The sequence below is a fragment of the Cynocephalus volans genome, chromosome 6 (assembly GCF_027409185.1).
Source record: "Cynocephalus volans isolate mCynVol1 chromosome 6, mCynVol1.pri, whole genome shotgun sequence".
Taxonomy (NCBI): domain Eukaryota; kingdom Metazoa; phylum Chordata; class Mammalia; order Dermoptera; family Cynocephalidae; genus Cynocephalus; species Cynocephalus volans.
The window spans coordinates 159,531,976-159,550,731 of NC_084465.1; the positions used below are offsets into that span (position 1 = coordinate 159,531,976).

At 42.7% G+C, this 18,756-nt stretch overlaps 1 protein-coding gene across 5 annotated transcripts in view; it reads left to right on the forward strand.

The window, feature by feature from the left end:
* Positions 1–18,756, forward strand: part of FAM120A (family with sequence similarity 120 member A) — a 101,769-nt gene that overhangs the window by 18,384 nt on the left and 64,629 nt on the right. For 4 of the 5 annotated variants that reach the window (XR_010023831.1, XM_063098976.1, XM_063098972.1 and 1 more), the window contains exons 4-5: positions 15,206–15,334; positions 16,217–16,313. Coding sequence is in view for 4 of the 5 variants with exons in the window: in XM_063098976.1 (XP_062955046.1) it covers positions 15,206–15,334; positions 16,217–16,313 (226 nt within the window). In the remaining variant the exon portion in view is untranslated. The remainder of the gene's footprint in view (positions 1–15,205; positions 15,335–16,216; positions 16,314–18,756) is intronic. The other variant, XM_063098975.1, reaches the window with a different exon arrangement.

Below are 18,756 nucleotides of genomic sequence, written 5' to 3' on the forward strand. Positions count from 1 at the left end.
AGAATATTTCTTTTGTGTTCAGAACAATGAGAGGCCATTTCATGTAATGGTTACAATTTTAGGACATGGTGGGGGAGGTAGCTTTAAGGTGCAAGCGACTCTGTAATGAAGGAAAGAGAATAGAGTTATGTGTTACCCCTGTCCCCCAAGGGCCTGGCTGTTGAGGTTCCACGCCGCAGTCCTGGAGGTCCTAGAGGCTGGGCTGGAGCGTGGGGCCTGCAGGACAGGGAGCCTGGCAGTGGTGGGAGGCTGAGCGGCTGGGCCAGGGTGGCGAGAGCCCAGACCTGAAGCTGCATGTCCCTTACGTTGCTTCAGGTATGTTATTCTGTTTCTTTGGCTGTAAAAATTTAGGTGAATATTTCACTTATCTATAATATGGTGAGGGATCCTCACTTATTTTAACTTTTTGGATGGAAATATTTCTTAAAAGAGTTGTATATTTAATAAGCAAGATAAATTGAATATCCTTTTAATGTGATTTTTGGCTCTAATAATTATGAAGATCCATATTGCATTTACAATAATGAATAATATTGGCCTCTTGAATACGCCCCCACTCCCTGTTTTGCCATGGGCTGCTGTGCTCATTTGGTTCACTTCAGTGTGGCAGAGTGTTCTAGAAGAGAAGGGGATGGCCACAGGCAGCCTGGGACTCAAAAAGCTGAGCCTGGAGAGCACAGGCCTTGGAGTCCACGGGCCTGACTTCTGCTTACAGCCGGTTTGGTTCCTCCTGTCCCTGGGGCTGGTCTGGCCACTGTGCCTGGGTATGAGGACAAGCAAACTGGTGGGTGCTCAGTGGAGGGGGTGAGACTGTGGTGGACAGCTCTGCTGTACATGCTGAATGAGAGCTTCTCCTTAGTGTGCATTTTGGGTTTTTTATTGTTCTATGACTTTGTGTACTAATCACTTAAGGGAAGTTTTTATTTTGGGTAGGCATTTTTTTTTTTTTTTTTTAAATATTTTATAGGTGTTTGCTGGCTTTAATTTTTAAAAAATATAAATTCTTTTTTACTCTGGCTTTCTTCTATTTATTTTAATGGTTTTGTGTTCCTTAACTTCATATTCAGTTTCACGTATTTTGAGCTTCTGTCTGTCATTTGTTTTGTGACCTCCAAATATTCCTGGCCACCGAGTCCTTGAGTCCCTTCCGCCGTCCTTGTCTTGGAAACCCCAGCTTGCAGGTTCTTGCTGCCTTTTCCTCTGCCCAGGCTGGGCCCTCATCTGTGGCCCTCTCCCTCTGCCTCCCCCGTGGCCCTCCCCTCCATCTGTGTGACCTCTCCTGCGCCCCCGGAGCACTCACTTTCTTCCGCATATTCCCAGGGGCTCCCTCCAACTCCTAACCCTGGCATTTCTTCCTTTTTGATTTAAATATCTTTTAGTGTTTATAACCTTACCACTCTGATTCACTTTTCTTTTTTTTGTAATCTTCCTTTACCTGCATTATCTTTCCCTGGGGCAGCTACACTGAGGGCAGTCTATCAGGCCATATCAGGAAGAGTTTGTTTTAAATTGCCTCAAATTTTACCCAAGGGTATGGAGTTGGGGACTGGACCTTTCTCCCACAACCAGGCACACCGTGCCAGCAACTCGGATCCTACCCAGGGACCCAAGGCATGCAGAAGGGGACTGGACCCTCCTCCCACACCAGGCACAAAATGCCAGCACCTTGGGGCCCACCTTGGGACCCGGAACATGGAGAAGGGGACTGGACCCCTCTCCCACAGCCAGGCACATTGCGCCAGAGCCTTGGGGCCTGCCCAGGGACCAGAGGCATGGAGAAGGGGACCAAACACATCCCACAACCAGACATACCGCCAGTGCCAAGGAGCATGCCAAAAACAGCACCTCCATGTGGGTGGCCCACTACAGCCACCACAATAACCATGCCTTCTGCAAAAGCTGCTAGACGCCACAGCCACCATGCAGATGGTCCGCCAACCACTGGAGTGCATTCACACAAGAAGAGTCACCAGCAGAGACAAAGAAAAGAAGAGGATGTCTCTTTCCACAAAACCCATTTAAGAGTGACAGAAGAAGCATCTGCTCTATGATAATATTGGGGGACCTGATCACACCTCTCAGCATTGGACAGATCATCTAGGCAACAAGTTAACAGAGTAACCATTGTTCTTTCAGAAGGAGAGAAGAAATCTAGGGCAATTAGAAGGGGGAGGGGGGAGGCACTGGGGGATGGGGAGAAGTTGGACCAGGGGCATAAAGAATAATTACGATTTGTAATAATATATATGCTAATAATATTGATTTAATCAACATATCTTGGTGTTCAACCTCCAAAATATGTATAATCGATTTTGATTCAATAAATAAAATAAATTAAAAAAAAAACAACAACCAAATTTTACCCAAGGATATCTATAACTGTTTTTTATGTGTTATTGTCTTCAACCAAAAGTTACTGAGTAATACTTTTAAAAAAAAAAGTGCCCTTTAGGGACAGAATATGGCATTTGGTCCAGGGTAGCAAGGAGGGTGTGCTTTGTCAGGGTTTGCGGGAGCCTGGAATAAGTAGGTGGTGGCTGTCAGCCTTCCCTTCCAGTCATGGGGCTGCATCACCTTCGTGGTGGGACAGCAGCACACCCCACAGTGAGCCAGTCTTGTAGTAGGTAGCTCAGGGCCCTTTGGGACAGAGACAGACTGGACCAGCTCTTCTTTCTCAGGCTTCCCAGATGGACGTCCTGGATGGCTGTTGCCCCTGCTGCTCGGGGTCCAGCCAGCTTGCAGGCCTAGTGACGCCATGACTGGTCCCTGTCTGCTTTGCTGTGGCTAGAGGGGCCTGACGGGCCTCAGAGAATAGCAGCATCACTTCAGTCACTTTGAGGTTTTATTGTGTATCAGATATACTAGGTAACCTTACTGGAGCTAGGTTGATAATCAGATGGCTTTCTCTTTCTGAAATCCTTTTTGAAATTGTTAGGTACCAATTTTTTTTTTTTTTTTATAAAGGTGACCAGTAAGGGGATCTTAACCCTTGGCTTGGTGTTGTCAGCACCATGCTCAGCCAGTGAGCCAACCGGCCATCCCTATATAGGATCTGAACCCGGGACCTTGGTGTTATCAGCACTGCACTCTCCCGAGTGAGCCACAGGCCGGCCTTGTTAGGTACCAATTGTAAACAGATAGACAGATGAGCTTCATTTGTTTCTGAGTTTTACTTTTTCCCTCATAGCAGGAGGGGGGTGGTTTTGGCTCTATTAACTTTCCAAAGGAGGGATTCCTAGTACATACTAATGTTAACTGAAATTAACTTAATATATTTCATTCCCAATAAGTCATCCTATAGTTAGTAAGAGCTAAGAAAAACTTCCTAAAATCTAAGTTCTTTTTAGGCTCAAGAGAAAATAATTTTAGGGCCTGAAAGACAAGAGATTAAAATTCTTTTTTTTTTTTTTTTGTACATGTATTAGTCCATTTCTGTTGCTTATAACAAAATACACAAAATTGGGTGATTTATAAAGAAAATAAAATTTATTTGGTTACTGTTTTGGAGGCTAAGAAGTCCACAGTGCAGGGAACCCATCTGGTGAGGGTCTTGGTGGTGGAGGGTATCACATTGTGAAATGGTGGAGCAGAGGGAGAGAGAGTTCCTTACGCATACTCCTTTTAAAGCCCTCAGAACTACTCCCCTGACTGCTATTCTTAATCCATTCACTACGTATGTTTGGTCCTACAATCTAATCATCTCTTCAAGGCCCCACCTTGCAATTACCATAATAGGATTTCCCACCCTCAACAGTTGTAATAGGACTTAAGCTTTAGTGAGGTTGGGGGTAGGTATCCAATCTACAGCAGTACATGGCCTGAATATGGGAAAAAATAGGGACTGACAAGATGAGATGGTTTGACTGAACCTTTTGATCTTATTAGTTAATCTTTATATTTTTCATATCTTTTCCATTTTTATTTTAACTAGAAGCCTATGTTGTGTCTTTAAAAAACATCTTTTTTTTTTTTTTTTACCTGATTACAAAAAATAATATGAAAAAATTCAAGCAGTACAGGACTGTGTAATGTGAAATGAAAGTTTCCCATAATCTCGCTTCTGGGAGATAACCTCTTCTAACAGATTTATATTCAGTCCTCCAGAATTTAAAAAAAATTTACATCCTGCTAATATTTGTCAGTATAATTGTCGTCATCATGGGTATTAGCTACATGTTCTTAGCGGTTAATGTAAACTTTTAGTATACAGATTCACTGTACTGGACTTTCAGCCTTTAAGTTTTGAAAACATGTTTAGTAAGAAATTTAGTCTTTGGTAATTTAAAATTTATATGTGGAATTGTTAAATGGAATTCATTTTAAACACAAAACTGAACTCAGAAGATTTTCTGCTTGTTTATATCTTCCAGTCAGAGCTTCCTTCTCTTGCTTGTTTTAAAATAAAGGTGGAAAGCATGCAATTTTGAGGAACCTGTTGGAATCTGTTGGGACTCAAGTCTAGCTTCTCTGTCTTTATTTTCCAGGTTAGGAGGGGGACCCTGGAGCACAGGAGTGGGCACAGGTTGTGGCAGGAGGCTTGTGCTCCTTGCTTGTTACAGGATTGTTTTCTGTTTTGCTCCTCCTATGGAGCAGGTGGCCCTGCCAAGCAGCATTCTTCCTGAGTGACCTGGCACTGATAGTCCTGCCAGTAGGAGCAGGGGCCAGCCAGGGGAAGATTCGTACAGGCCGAGTGGGCTCGGGAAGATTCGTACAGGCCGAGTGGGCTCAGGAAGATGCAGTGTTGGTGGTGCTGGCACCTCTGACACCTCTGGGAGAGAGACCAGGAGTAAAGCAAGCAAAAGGGGGCTCAGTGGAGTGCTTTTGCTGTCTCTGCTTAGACCTGGAATGTGCTAGTTTTATTTTCAGTAAGCAGTGTAACATCATTCTTAAAAATAAGTGTGTGGACATTTTCTAGCTTATTTCCTATCCTGTGAGTCCATAACCTCGGCCCTGTTACTAACCAGGCCTGAACACTCATGACAACGCTTCTGTGAAATAAGACTCTTAACTCTGCTTTCTAATCCTAGTCCCCTGCTGACCCCCTCCGCTCCAGGCAGATGACACAGATGCTGTCATCACACTCTAAATGCATACCGAAGGCTCCAGGGCAGCTTCAACCTAGAGAATGTCACCCTTCTTAAGATCAGGCCACGGGTTGCCTGAGGCCCCCCCGCCCCCCAGCCATATCTGGTCCCAGATTTGGTACTTGCAGGCAAGTGCCTTCCAAGACTGTAGTTCTTGGTCAGAAACAGAGAGTTTGCCAGCACCAGTCCCAATGTGTCTGCCCTCATGCTTCCTTGCGTCTCATGCTTCCTTGCGTCTCATGCTTTCTTGCATCTCTTGCTTGTAGACCTCATCCAGGGTCAGCTTCTCTTCCTGGATGCTCTTGCCTCCATCTTCTGGAACAGGCTGTCTTCATCCTCACTGAGAGCCATCCCCTGCAGGCAGTGTTGCTGTAACCTTTTGTCATGGGCTAGATGCATTGTGTTGGCTCCCACTGCCACTTCTAGAGTAATCATCTTTAGCCACCTGTTTAAATAATTGGGTTATTTATCTTTTCATCATTGAGTTGTAAGAGTTTTTAATATATTGCAGATGTATGACTCTTATCAGACATATGGTTTATGAGTATATTCCCTCATTCTGTGGGTTGTCTTCACTTTCCAGATGTTGTACTTTGATAGTTCTCTGAGACTCAAACCATCTCAATATACCACTTTCTGTTGTTCCTGGCCACTCTGCTGACAGTCACTTTTTGTCATCTTGTCCCCATTTCCACCTTCTGCAGTCCTCAGACTTCAGTGTGCTTGAGGGTCCCCCACCAGACAGCTGCGTCAAGTTCTTTGTCTTCCTTCACTCGAGTGATGTGCTTTTCTACACCACAGCCTTCCGTCTCCAGAACCACGTGATGGGATCTCGTCTTCTAGGAGGGCTCCTTCTTATGTTTTAAGCTTGAATATCCCTCTTTTCTCCCGTCACTGCTACCTTCTACCTCCAGTGTTGGCACATGTGACACTTGGTGCTAGCCCCTGAGGTGTGCTCTGCTCCTTCACTTATGGTCTGGTGGGCCCTTTGCAGCCTCCTGGCAAAGCATCTTGAGCTGGCCATACTCAGCTTGTTCTTTTCCTTGTACCCTCGTCCTTCTTGCCTGCCCAGCAAAACCCTCAGCCCTAGGTAGGCTCCACAGTCTGCAACACTTGACTTAGAGAGACACACAGCTGAATAGGTAGATGCCACTGTAAAGATGTGGTCTAAATTAAAGAAGGAACTAAAAAGTAAATGAAGAGAAATACTGTGTTCGTGGGATGCGAGACTCTTGTTAAGATGTCCTTTCTTCCCGAGATGATTTGTAGACTTATTATATTCCCAATCAAAATGCCAGCAAGATTCTTTTGATAGAAATTGAAAAGTTGATTTTAAAATTCATGTGGAACTGCAAAGGACCTAGAAAAACAAAAACAAATTTCAAAAGGAAGAATAAAGTTGGATGACTTAACACTAACCAAATTTCAAGACTCACTTTAAAGTTAAAATAATCAACCCAGTGTAGTTTTGATGTAAGGATGGTTGTGTAGACCAGTGGAACAGAATAGAGAGTCCAGAAAGAGACCCACATAGATATGGTCAGTTATTTTTGTCAAAAGTCTCAAGGTAATTAAATGATGGAAAGTATAGACAACAAATGGAAATCCATATGCAAAACCAAAAATAATACAAAAATTAACTGTAGAAGAAAATTTAAGAGAAAATCTTTATGACCTTGAGTTAGGCAAAGCTTTTTTTTTTAAGAGAATGAAAAGCAAGCAACAGACTAAGAGAAGCTATTTGTAGAGTATGTCTCTGACAAAGGACTTGTGTCCAGAATATGTAAAGAACAGCACAATTGTAAGACAACCCAATAAAAAATAATGAGCACAAATTTTGAACAGACGTTTTATAAAATGTTCAGTAAGCGCACAAAGAGATAGAGATACTTCATGTCGTTAGGGGAATGCAAACTGAAACCACAGTGAAATACCATGACTTACCCTCTGGAGTGGTCTGAATGACAGAGACTGATAATACCAAGTGTTGCAGAGGGTGTTTAGCAATCGCAACTCTGTGTTGCTGTGGAATGCAGAATGCAAAGAATGGGTTACTCTGAAGCCATTTGGCAGTTTCTTGTAAAATGTAGTGCAGCAGTCTCACTCCTAGGTATTTATTTACATGTGAGAAATGAAAGACCATGTTGCACAAGAACTTGTATCTGAATGTTCATAGCAGCTTTATTCATTGTAACCTCAACCTGGAAACAGCCCATGTGTCTGTCAGCTGGGTGAATGGAGAAATAGCAATGAGGGGAACACACTACTGATCTTGGAATAGGTATGAATCTCAAAAGCATTATCTTAAGTGAACAGTCAAACCCAAAGCAAATATATATGAGTACATTCATATATAATAGAAGAGGCAGAACTGTAGTGATAGAAAGCAGACTAGTGGTTGCCTGGGGCTGGGGGATGAGGGTTCCAATAATACATGCATTAGAACTCATTGAATTGTGTGCTTAAAATGGATGGATTTCATTGCGTGTAAAATATCTCAGTAAAATCGATTTTTAAAGTGATGGTCTCTGACTGCAGCCAGGCTCTGCTGCTGGCAGTCAGTCCCTCTGTTTTCTTTCCTGGTTGCCTTGAACATTCATCACTCCTTTCCAGGCCTCTAGTCAGTTTCATACTGCTTTCTCTCTGCAGATCCTTTATGCCAGAATATTGGTCTTCAGGCGTGGTCTTCCTCAACTTCTCTTTCCCCTTGTACACGTTTATTTTCCCCTTTTTACTTCCTTTTTTCAGCCTGAGAGTGGAGTGTTCCTGGAATTCATTTTTTTTTTTTTTTTTTTGGTGGCTGGCCAGTATAGGGATCCGAACCCGTGATTTTGGTGTTGTAAGGTTGTGCTCTAACCAACTAAGCCAACTGGCCAGCCTTCCTGGCATTCTTGAGCTTGTGTCATTGAACATGTCTGGCAGGACCTCTGTGGGGACATTGTCCTGTTGGGGCCCACTTGCTCCTGTATCATCTCTCCCTCTGTCTTGGTTCTCGGCACTCAGTTTGTAAACACAGCCTGGTCTCCCATCTTCTCCTAACATCCCTTCTTACTACATTATCTTCCCAGGGTAGCCTCCCACCATGTGCCCAACAGCTTGACCTCCTTCACCTGAGGTGAGATTGCTTTTGTCAGGACCAGTGATATCTCCTCTACCTGATGTCATGAATGGTTTTCGACCTCGTCTTCATGCTCCTCTCCTCACCCCAGAACCTCCTTGTCAGTGTTGTTCTGTGTTTCCTCTTTTCCTCCTGTTCCCCTCTTTTGCCTCCTGTGGTTCTGTCTGTACCTCACTGCGTTCTCACACCATCCTTGCAGATCACTTGCCTCACTATGAGTGAATATTGACCGAGTCCTATGTCCAGCCCATTCCCTCAAATTGACAAAATACAAAATATTTGTAATCCTTGTGCTTTGCTGTTTACCAAATGGCAGTGAGGTGGATGGGTTCTTTTGCTTCAGCAATGATATTTATGTGAGGCTTGAATTATATTCACTTGCGTTTTAAATGAGTAGCCAAGAGACACTTTGGGAGTTAGTGGCGCCAGCAGTCTCAGAATCATTTCATTGTAGTTTTGTACGGTTTATTTAATTAGCTTATAAATCCCACAGGGATACACTGACTGAGTGGATTTTGGAGATCAAGCCAGATGTCTGCAGGTGGTCAGCATGTAGAGGACCGAAACAGGCTATGGCGTTTGTGCTTTGGGATTCCGTACTATTTTTACTGTTCTCACAGTGATGGATTTAAAAGTGGTGTGTATTCCTGTTTGTTTGTAACTTTGTATGAAGTAATTATTCTTTAGATGATAAGATTAAAAAATTGAAACAGCCATGGCTCTTGCACAAATATGTGTGATGTAGAACATTTATGTGTAGTTTGGACACACTTGGGGAGCATCAGGAAGGGGTTCTTTCTTGTTTTTTTTTTTTTCACTTAGTCGAGATTGATTTATTTCAATGCCTAAAAGCATTCAGACTAATCAAAACGATAGTGCTACAATTTCTTATAATATACAAGTTCTCCATCTAAAACTTTTGAAAATGTTGATACTATTACCTAATCCCTAACAGCACATTTAAAGATTTCCAAAATCAAAGCAAGATGCCAAAGAACTTTGACATACTTATGAGGACCTAATTAGCAGCAAGAGGATTGATACATAACTACAGTACTACTTAAACAAAACAAACACAAATCTATTTTTTTTTTTCTCCGACCGGAAGGGGATTGCAACCCTCAGCTTGGTGGAAGGGGATTGCAACCCTCCGCTTGGTGTGGTCCACACCACGCTCAACCAGTGAGCGCACCGGCCATCCCTATATAGGATCCGAACCCGTGGCCTTGGCGCCAACAGCACTGCACTCACCCAAGTGAGCCACGGGGCCGGCCCCAAACACAAATCTATTTTACGCTTTGCATGTTTATTTTTAACTTTGCTTTATTCTTAAATATTTGGACTTTTAACATTGTTACATATTTATAAAGAAAACATTTTAAGCCACAAACTGTATTGTTTACCATAAATTAATATGCCGTAAAGTAAAACATAGTCCAACTAAATGGATTCATCTTTCCCTACTCCAGTGTCAGTTTTAGACAGCATTTAAAAATATACTTTTAAATATTTTTACTAAAGTCACATTTCTAACTCATTTATGCAGACTGGGGAAAAACAGATTTATAATTAATTGTTTATCACCTTTAAAGTTATCTTCCACATACCTCCTACCTCACCCTACAACACACACACACATAGAATCTGGTGAGCAGTGATGTAGTTTACTATTTCAGTAGCTCAAACAGGTAGCTTTATTTCCAGAACATCCAAGACTTTCAAATTTCTGCTAATATAAAAAGAAAAAGGATTCAAATGGCTAAAGATCATATATTCTGTATGAGGAGAAATGCATAGGATGAAGATTATTTAAAGAATAAATAAAACTTTATTATGTATGCTTTTTTCTGAGCTTATAAGCACTGATATTAAATTACATTGTGCACACACATGTCCAACGAAGTTTAATTGACATTTATGTAGTCTCCTGGGCTGGGGGGGGGGGCAACTTTTTGTGTTAAGGAATTGGTGTATGTAAATATGTTCATCTAAATTTTGTGCTCAACCTGATGCTAAAGTTTTTTCATAAAAATGCAATACAGATATGCATAATGGTCTCTATTCACTTGGTGAAGGGCATTGAGTGGTTGACAGACTCTTTCTTGTGAGTGCACAGTTGTGAGGTAATCTACATGGAAAAAAGTGACAACAATTGTTTGAAGGAAAAAGGAACCAAAATGAAGAAAATATTTTGAACAAGAATATTCATTAATAATAGGAAAGTGTTATCCAACACAAAAATGTAATACCTCTTAATTTGGAAAAATGTTCATTTACTTTGTCCTAAAAAACAAAAAATGGTCTGAATGGGGCGTTGATACTGCCTAGAATTGGGGCAGGGGCTGTACGAAAATGGAACAGGGTCCAATGATTTGACGTCATGAAGGAAATGACTGACTAAAATGAAGCTTCACAGTTTTCGTGTCTACAATAAAATGGTAATGTGTGATATATCAAAAATACAGAATCTGGATTTCCCCCCAAGTCCTTGTGGGATGCAGCTCCCTGGGTTAGCCAAGTGTGTCGTAGTAGCAGACACCAGAGGCAGGCTGCAGCTTCTCACTGGAAGACCAGGGACTTGCTGTCTCGCAGTGCGCAGAACGTTTTGTTTCCCCCATGTGAAGGTTAAAACCCTGTCAAATTATCCTTTTTGGTGGTGCATTTTAGAAAGATTTGAAAGAGTTTTTAATCAATATATTACATGGATTAGAATTTTAGATTTCAGTGGAATCCTTTGAGTACCATGGTATGATAGGTTTAATTTAAGAGTTGGAATATAATATGGTTACTTCACTTATATGAATTCACAGCTGTAGAAAAATTTTGGATTTTTGAAATATAACCAAGAATGAGACTGCAGTGGAATACTAGAAAACAGTGAATAAATGAATAAATAAATGCTGCTTTTCTTTGCTTTCAGGAACTTGGAGAGATTGTTTTTTGGGGGTTCAAATGTTGTTACAATGTAATTGGTTCTGAGCTTCCTTAATGTGCCCCTTGAATGGCTGAAATAATTGACTGAAATCAGTGACTGTAAAGAATCAAAGATCGTTTCTGTCGGGGGGGGGGGGGGGGGGGATTAGCCAGCAGGTGGCTGCAATGAGGGCTTCCTGTCGAAGTTCCCTTTGAGGACATGCATGACAGGGGTTCCATGGCCCTCCTCGTATGCTCCTAGCATAGTGCTGTCCTCTGCTTTCCACCGTCTTAAGTACATCTTCCCCTCCAACACCAGCCCGGTAGATATATTGATGAATACCTACTGCTTTTGTGAAAGTTAGCCCTGGGGGTGTCCAGCTGCTTGGAGGTGGGGTCGCTGCAGCAGAAGTACAGCCGGTGTTCTTGGCACTGCCTGCTCAGGGAGCAGGCCCAGGAGTGTGGCCAGCTGGGTGCCCACACCACCTGCCAGCTCCAGGGCTGCAACTTCCTGGAGGGTTTTTTAAAAAAACACAAAGGTTGTCAGGAGTGGCCAAAGGACAGGAGATGGTCATCAGTGACAAAAGGAACGCCCTCTGATTCATGGATTGTGACATGTCAGAGACGGAGCCCGTGTGCACAGTCACCTGGATCAATTTTAGTGGCACCTGCATTCAGCAAGCACCTTCCATGTTATACCCCTTTGCCAGTGACATTTAGAAGATTGCAGTGTGAGTTTTTCAATAGGAAATGGTTAGGAGTTTGGTGGAAAGATGATGCTAAAAGTGAAAAATCTTTCATGTGAGAGGATATTTTTGCATGGAGGCAATTATCTATTTCCACCCAAAGAGTATCTATTATTTAATTAATCCTGCCTGGAAGCAAAGGGGTAGGCTAAATCTTTTAGAGGTCTTTCCAGCCCTAATTTTTTCTTTACTTGCAAAGCAAGTAACAATTAATGAAATTGCTACAAAGTGCCATGAAAAAGACAATTGATCATAAGCATTTGCTTTTTAATTAAACAAGATTTACTGTTTGTCTTTGGAGATAGAAAGTACATATGTTTCCAACTTCAGATACATTGTAATTTATTTGGCTTGTTTTTTTCCTAATATTAAATTTTTGGGCTAACATTAAAAAACCGATAAAAGAAAAAAGAAGGAAATGGGACTTTTCATTATGATATTTTGTAGCCTGTCTCTAAGCAGCAAACACTTCACTTATTTGGTTTGATCCTTAATTTTGTTTTTATGAGTAGACAAAGAGTGATAACTTTAACCCTTCTGTGAAATTACTGCTATAATGAGGTGAACCACATGCTATTTTAGAATCTTTGGGAGATTTAGCAACACAGTTCATGACACTCTTTGTGGTTAAACAAGTCTGGATTTGTTTCTAGTTGAAAGTGTTGATAAATACCTTCATCTGTATGGCATATATACAGGTTTGTATATATGAAGGTACTTCAAAAAGTTCATGGAAAAATAGAATTAAAAATAATACTAATCTTTCCATAAACTTTTTGAAGACTCCTTCATACATATATATAGATTGGATGTTTGTAAATATATCTTTATTTAAACATACCAGTGAATTTTGCTATTAAAAGGAATTCTATGGTAAGTCCTTTTGAAACTTGTTAAATGTTTTGACATGATAAAAGTACCACGTCCATATTAGAAGTTACTCTATGGTCTGTTTTTTTCTTAAGTTCAAAACATCTCCTGTCCCCTAGCCACCTTCTCCCATCAGGGTGGGCTTTGCTGATGTGAACAGGCCCTTAGGACAGCGCTTCAGGTCCTTCCACATGGCCACTAACCCAGGTCCTGGCCCTGAGGATTAGGGAAGATACCAGAGGGCTCATCCTGAATTGGATTTAGAGGCTAGATTAAGAACCATCCGGGAGGGAAGGAGCCTCCACTGCAAAGGCTCAGAGCTGCCTGTGAAGCTGGAAGTGGAAAGATGGCTGGTGAGGAGGTGGTGGGTGGGTGTTTTCAGTGTTGAAGCAGAGGCAACATCTTTGGCATTATTTAGTCACTCAGAAGGATTGGGGACACTTTAATTATAGGATCTATTTCCTTCAAGGGTCTTTTATCAGCAGTGTTGTGGAGGCTGAGGGTAGTGATGACAAGGATATCCTCAGGAACAAAGCAAATTCTGCTGTTTTTATGTTGAAGCAGGATAAAGTCATACACGGCTGCCCAGTCACTTGTGTTACATGTGCCCTTGGGAGAGAGGAGTTTCTGTACGGTCCCCCATGAGCTCCCTGGGGGAAAGGCTTTTTCATATTTTGGCCATTTTTACATCCAGTAAGTTCTGTTCTTGCTATGTTAACTGTCATTTATCTGTTTTGCATATAAAGCCATCTAAAATGACCAGCATTTCAAACGTTGTATGCAACATAATGAGGCAGTCATGGGCTCCTAGAGCATCAAGGGTTTGAGTAGTCGGCTAGCCCCAAGTTGATGTAGAGACAGGATGTCCTGAGCTGGCTATCCGTCCTGTGGCCCGCGTTCACTGGGAGGAGGGTGCCAGGTGTTTGTTTCCCAGCAGGAGCTGAGAACGACTTAAAGGCAGGGCAGCTCAGGGTTCTGTCCCGTCCCCACCCCTCAGCTGCCCCATGGCCCTATTACATGGTGTGCTGTGGGATTTTAAAAACATCTCTCAGAAGGTGAGGACTGGACGGGGTTTCCTTGTTTACCTAGACTGGTTTCGGTGCACTCTTCCTGTGCTTACTCGCGGCGGAGTGTGAGTGGCGATGGTTTTCACTTTCTACACGAGGGGGCTGGGTTTCTAGGAATGTGCTTATGCCTACATCAACAAGCATTTAGTAGTACCTTGGAGGCCATTAGAATGCAATTTTACCTTCACCAAAGCTGATGACTAAAATAAAGGGTGAGTACTTCCTCAGGAAATGAAGAGCAGCTATTCAAACACAGGGAAAAAATCTTTAAGAAAAAACAATTGCTTTTTTAAAAAGGAAATTTAATGTAGTCATGTGCACCTGGATATTTGCACGATAATAACTTCAAAGTATAAATATATATATTTTCCAGAAGTTTCTTCCATTTGCTTATAGTGTCGGAGGTCAGAAGTCCAGAATGGGTCTCACTGGGCTAAAATGAAGGTGTTGGCAGGTCCGGCTTCTCCTGGAGGCCTTTTCCAGTCACTCACAGCTGCCTGCATCCTCCATCAAAGCCAGCGGTGGCCAGGCGAGCCCTCATGCCGTGTTGCTCTGGCACTCACTCCTGTGCCTCCCATTTCCACGTTTCAGGGACCCTGTGATTACATCGGGCCCATACAAGTAATCCAGCACAGTATTCTCATTTTAAGGTCAGCTGACTAGCAGCCACAGGTTCTGAAGAATAGGATGTGGACAGCTTTGTAAGGACATGGTTCTGCCTACCACAAAGCCCTTACTAGATGTTTTTGACACCTTTTAATCTGTTTAACTTACCTTTTTTTGGTATCAACTGTTCTTGTGTAATGAGCTATTACTACACTCTATTCCATGTTCTCTGTCACTCTTTTGTCAAACATGCCCACAACAGGGAACGATACCATTTTTCTACAATTCAGAGCTGAACTTGGCTTTTAAGGTGGACTTGAGTCTTGGTAACTGCAGTTATCCTTATAGTTTCAGGGAGTCCTAAGCTCACATCCAAAGATCAGGCCAGTACAGTCCTTCCCGTGTGTTGGTGTTGAAAGACAGGAAGCCAGTGGTGGCTCCAGGGCTTGTCTGGGGCAGCTTTTGCTTAGCTTGTGAGTGTGGGTTTGGGCCTGGGAGTTAATCACAGCAGGTGTCAGACTGTGCAGAAGGGATGAAGGGCTGTCAGGTGCTCTTTTAACCTAACAGGGGTTAGATAGCCGAGTTGTATTTCATCACCTGAAAGAAAAATCTAGTTCTTGAGCTTCAGAGCATGAAAGATGTAGGGAGGTTGTGGGGCGAGGATCTCACAGTTGGATAACAGTAAGGCACTGATGGGATCGTAGGAGGTAGTGCTGTGTCAGAATTTCTGGGTCCTAAGTTTGGATTAGCCTGGCTCTGGGTGCTCACCACCCCTGTTGACACATGCCTTTGTTTTCTCAGGTCCGTGCCCACCAGCTGGTCTTACCACCTTGCGATGTAGTGATCAAAGCCGTTGCTGACTATGTCCGCAACATTCAGGACACCTCTGACTTGGATGCCATAGCTAAAGATGTTTTTCAGCATTCACAGGTAAAAAAATACAGATTCACATGTTAGGACTTTGCATAGTGGTGTGGCCAGGTTGGGAAGGGGCCTGAGAGGTGTAAGCTGACTGGACGTGTCTGGGTGCTTGTGCTTGGCCTGTCAAGCCACTGTGAAGAAACCCCAGGCCACAGGGCCACAAATTGTGCTTGTGGGCAGGCCGGCTGGCCAGCCGGGTGATCTCAGCTGCTTCACCTAGCTTTTCCACCCTCACTTCCAGCCTGAAAAGGAGGAGGAGGAGGAAAGTGGACAGTTGCTAAGGTCTGCTGCTTCTAAGGTCTTTGTCTTAATAGGATCTGTGTTTCATAGTTATCAGAAGATACACTGTATCATATCGATCAGAGGGCATTGTGAGTCTCTGATTTTTTTGTTCCCTTCAGGATATGACCAGGGATTTTCTGCTCTTTTTGGGAAGTAAGGCATGCAAACAAGTCAGCATTAGTAGAATAGGTGAGGTTTTGTAGGACTCCTGTTCTGTCTCTATAGAGAACTGAAACCCTGGGTGGACACATCCCCGACCTGTCTGCTGCCATCTGTTCCACTTGCTGCAGATGGCATGCGAAACCCCCATGGGCAGGATCAGAGACCGAGCAGAGGAGAAGCAGAGAAGTCATGAGCTAGAACCCAGGTCCCTTACAACAAGCTCAGAACTCTGCTGTTTTAATGACATTGCTTTAAAAGGTTTAATGTTTGGTTTGATTTTTCAGTAATAATCTCTTGATTTTTCCCTAAAGGTTTTAATGTCATTCTAAATTCTTACCTAATATGGAAAGCTACAGATTATTTTACATGTGCTGAATTATAAAAATGTGTTAATACACATGATCAGTGGCATACTAATTTACAAAGGTTTTCCTACATTTATTTCAGTCTAGAACAGATGACAAAGTTATTCGATTTAAGAGAGCAATTGGATATTATTCAGCGACTAGTAAGCCTATGTCATTTCATCCACCACATTACTTAGGTAAGTAAATAAAGGCCTCTCTGTGATAGATATTGACCATACAATAGTCCAAAGAGGTTTAAAATATTCACCATATAATCTTGTAGGTTTATTTTTTCGAAATGTGATTTTCTGCAGTTATACAAATAAGTGTAGCTGAACTTCCTGGGCAGACTCAATAGTAACTGCCCTGGAAATATTGAGGAGCAGAGAAACTTACAGACTTACTAGAGTGGAGAAGAGAAGTAGAGGGTCGTGAAGACAAAGGTTGGCAGGTCATAATGACATTAAAGTCTTGGTGTCTCTGAGGTGTTGTTCTCTTCTAAATACAGAATTCCTTGAGGACATAGATGGGCCTCCAGACCTGCAAATGACTTCATAAATGCAGTGGACTTGTACCCTTGTAGCTCCTTCCTGTTTTGTTGCTTTTTTTATTTTTATTTTTGCAAAAGACCAGATTTAATTCAGAGATTTGAAATTGGGGAATAAAAATAATTATAAGCTATTAGCCTGAAGCCTGCTTGCATAGTGAGTGTCTCATGGGAGGTTGCTTGCCTTTGGAAGTGTCCAGAGCATCAGACCCCAGGTCTGGTTTAAATCGTGTTGTTTACTTCATATCAGCTGTTAACAAAAGAAAGGATGTGCAAGAGACTCTTAGGGAATTAGACTTTTTATTGGTTTCAGAAGATCAGTTCCAAGCTTGGAAATGCCCCTAAGAGTCTCCTTTACTATGATAGCATTCCTTCATTTATTCGAGCATAGAGCCTCCTGTGTGCTAGGCCCTGGGGTGCAGAGATCAGAGATGTGGCGCTGGCTTTGGAGGACTGTGTGAGGGTGGGGGATGAACGGGGAAATGTGGCCTCCCTGACACTGTGTGATGAAGGAGGCAGGGCTGGGGAGCTGGAGGTGGGCATGGGTGAGGCTGGCTGTATGGCCACCTCTGCTGGCCCAGCCTCCCCGTCGTGATGGCAGCAGAGGGGCACTTGGCTTCTCTCTTGCTCTCCTACAATTAGTTTTCTTCCCAGCAGCCAGAGTAATGTTTAAAAATGTAAATCGTACCATGCTACTCCCAGGCTTAAAACCCTCTGCTGGGTTCCCATCACACTTGGAATAAATTCCGCCTTCTAATCCCACTTACTCCCATGATCCGACTCCTGCTGACTGCTCACTCTTCATGAGCCCAGCCTTCTTTCTTGCCTTGAATAAGTCAGGCTGGCATCTGCCTGGGCCTCAGCACCAGCTGTTGTGCCTGGAGGACTCTGTTTCTAACCACCTTGTGTTTGGGCTGCTTTGATTTGTGAGGTCCAGGCTCCAATATTCTTCTCTGAGGCCTTTCTTAACCAGCCAGTCTCAATTTGCCATCGGCAGTTCTCTGTCATGTCACCTTGCATTGATTCTCTGCTCACTTGTCGGCTGCTTTTCTTCACCCCCTCGTACCCCAGAGATGTAAGGTCTAGGGGAACTGAGGCCTGTTTGTTACCTTCATTCTTGTATCCCCAGTGGATAGTCAACTGCATTAATGAATGCACTCATGGTTTTTAAATCAGGGGAGTAAAGTGGTGAGACGTGTTTTACGATTGCTCTTGGAAAAGAAGGCATGAGGTTTCGGAAGGAGGGACACTGGTTGTAGGCTGTTAGGTCAGTTAAGGTGTGTCTGTTGATAACCTCACACACAGGAGGGGTTTAATGATTGTGTGTTGAGATGCTGGAGGGCATGAACAATGATGCCAGCCTGTGCATCCGCCGCACTACTTCCTGCCTCAGGCTTGCAGTTTAATAGAATGGGGTCATCAGGTGACTATTAAAACAGAAAGTAGATGTAAAGTGCTTTGATGAGGTGCTTGTTCAGTGGCCGACACTGTTGTCGTTCTTAGGCAGAAAGGCCTGAAAGGGCACTGAGTGACTGAATGTTGAAATGAACACTCAGGAAGCCTGAAAGGAGCTCTCAGAGGTGGGACTGGCATCCTTGTGGGTCTCTGTTGATATTCTGCACCTCATGATATAGCCTTTGAGGCAGCTGTGGTTTAAACAGTAATTAGAGTGAACTTAGGACTAGCATGTTTATTCAAGAGAAGAAAAATGGTAAAACAAATATGGAGAAAGACAGAACACTTAACATCTGGGCTAATAATAACAATTTTGAAGATGTTTTGAATAGGCAAAGTGAGTTTTAAGGTTGAATGTCTTAAAAATATGTGATGTTCTGTTCTACCAAGTGCTTTCATGTTTTTATTAAATTTGTTGAACAACATTGAAGTCAAATGTTTTATAGATGAAGTTGACTGTTAGAATTTAGTTTCATTTTCACTTTCACTGCTCAGTGGCTTATGAAGTACAGAAGTATAATTGTTAAAGAATTTGAGATGTAATTTAGAGTGATATTTTCAGGCAGGTTAACGTAGGTGATGACTCCCTATAAATCGTACTATAAGGCATTTCCTGAAGCTTCTGACTATTGCAGAAA